The following is a 1,411-nucleotide window of genomic DNA, read 5'->3' as shown; positions in this document are numbered from 1 at the left end:
AAAAAAATAAGGGTCAGAAGGAGTCTCACCTTTTGTCTTTCTGTTAAATGCTATTTTCTCTACAGTGAGTCAATATAAAGACAAACTGGAACGTGACTGTTGCTTAGATGGAATCCGGGAAACCCCAACTTCATCTAACTGTGAGAAGCGTAGTGAGTTTATCGCTGATACAGCCTGTTTTGAGGCTTTCCTGCACTGCTGCAAGGAAATGGAAAAAAAGAGAGCTGAGAGGAAGGAGGATGGCCTCAAACTGGCTCGCAGTAAGAAACACGAACAATGGATGGAAGGTGGTTATAAATGGTCCTACTGGTCACTATAAAGGAATAAAAATGTGAACGTTTTAAAACTTCAGGTGAGGATGATGACAGCAGTTTCATGGACAGCAATGAAATTGTTTCCCGCACCAATTTCCCTGAAAGTTGGCTGTGGTCTGATATCAAATTGCCTGCTTGCCCTGGGAACAGAGCTAGATGGTTAGTGAGCTGAAATATAGAATTGAAATATATTAGTACCTTCACTTCTCAAAGTGTTAATATTTTGTTTTTCAGTGAAACAACATCAGTTTCGAAAAATGTTCCTTTGCAAGACTCAATTACAACCTGGCAGCTCACTGGTATTAGTCTATCAAAGACTCACGGTGAGGATGAACTGATATAATTTGTCTCTAGATCAAGGAGCCAACCTATAGCTCATCAACTGGTCTTTCTTTTGCTGTGTTTGTGTCTTTGTCCGTTTTTCTTTTTTTCTCTTTTTTGAAGGTATCTGTGTGGGTGATCCATTAGAGATAGTTGTCCGTAAAGATTTCTTTGTTGATCTGAAGCTACCGGACTCTGCTGTTCGTGGGGAGCAGCTAGAAATTAAGGCAGTCATCCACAACTATGGTCCCAATCTTTACACAGTAAGCCTGGTTCATCCAAGCACGTCAACACCACCATAATGTTCCATTCAATGACATTTTATCATCATCATTAATATTATTATTATTCAGTTAACTGTTCTTCAGTGGAACTTGATCAGAGACTGTAGCGATTTTTTATATTCTGTAGATTATGACAAAAAGTGTTTGAAATCCTTGAATTAACTTATTTTCAAGGTGCGCATTGATCTGACTGAGGCGGAACATGTGTGCAGTGCAGCATCTAAACGTGGGCAATTTCGTCAGGAGATTAAAGTCGGGGCCAAAAGTATACGATCTGTACCATTCACCATCATTCCTACAAAAGAGGGACAGCACCGCATTGAGATCAAAGCAGCTGTCAAAGAAGTTGTCAAAGACTCAGAATTGGGTATCAGTGATGGAATTGTGAAAATGCTACAAGTAGTGGTAAGAAAGAAAGACATATTCTACCAACTCACATAGCTCCCTACCTTTAAGAGACACATGAAGTCATTGAATGCAGCCAGATATGCA

The 1,411-nt window shown here is 39.8% G+C and overlaps 1 protein-coding gene across 1 annotated transcript; it reads left to right on the top strand.

Moving 5' to 3' along the window:
• Positions 1 to 13: 13 nt before the first annotated feature.
• LOC102305599 (complement C3) lies at positions 14 to 1,395 on the top strand (the record flags this gene model as incomplete). Its single annotated transcript, XM_005953600.2, has 5 exons — positions 14 to 260; positions 353 to 473; positions 549 to 637; positions 759 to 898; positions 1,094 to 1,395. Coding segments are annotated over 5 exons (864 nt in total), but the record flags the coding sequence as incomplete, so codon positions are not given.
• Between the last annotated feature and the right edge of the window lie 16 nt (positions 1,396 to 1,411).

Source organism: Haplochromis burtoni, unplaced genomic scaffold (assembly GCF_018398535.1).
Source record: "Haplochromis burtoni strain Fernald_Lab_line unplaced genomic scaffold, NCSU_Asbu1 Contig_5998, whole genome shotgun sequence".
NCBI lineage: Eukaryota > Metazoa > Chordata > Actinopteri > Cichliformes > Cichlidae > Haplochromis > Haplochromis burtoni.
The sequence above is the reverse complement of the archived record's forward strand: the minus strand, read 5'-3'. Positions and strand labels throughout refer to the sequence as shown.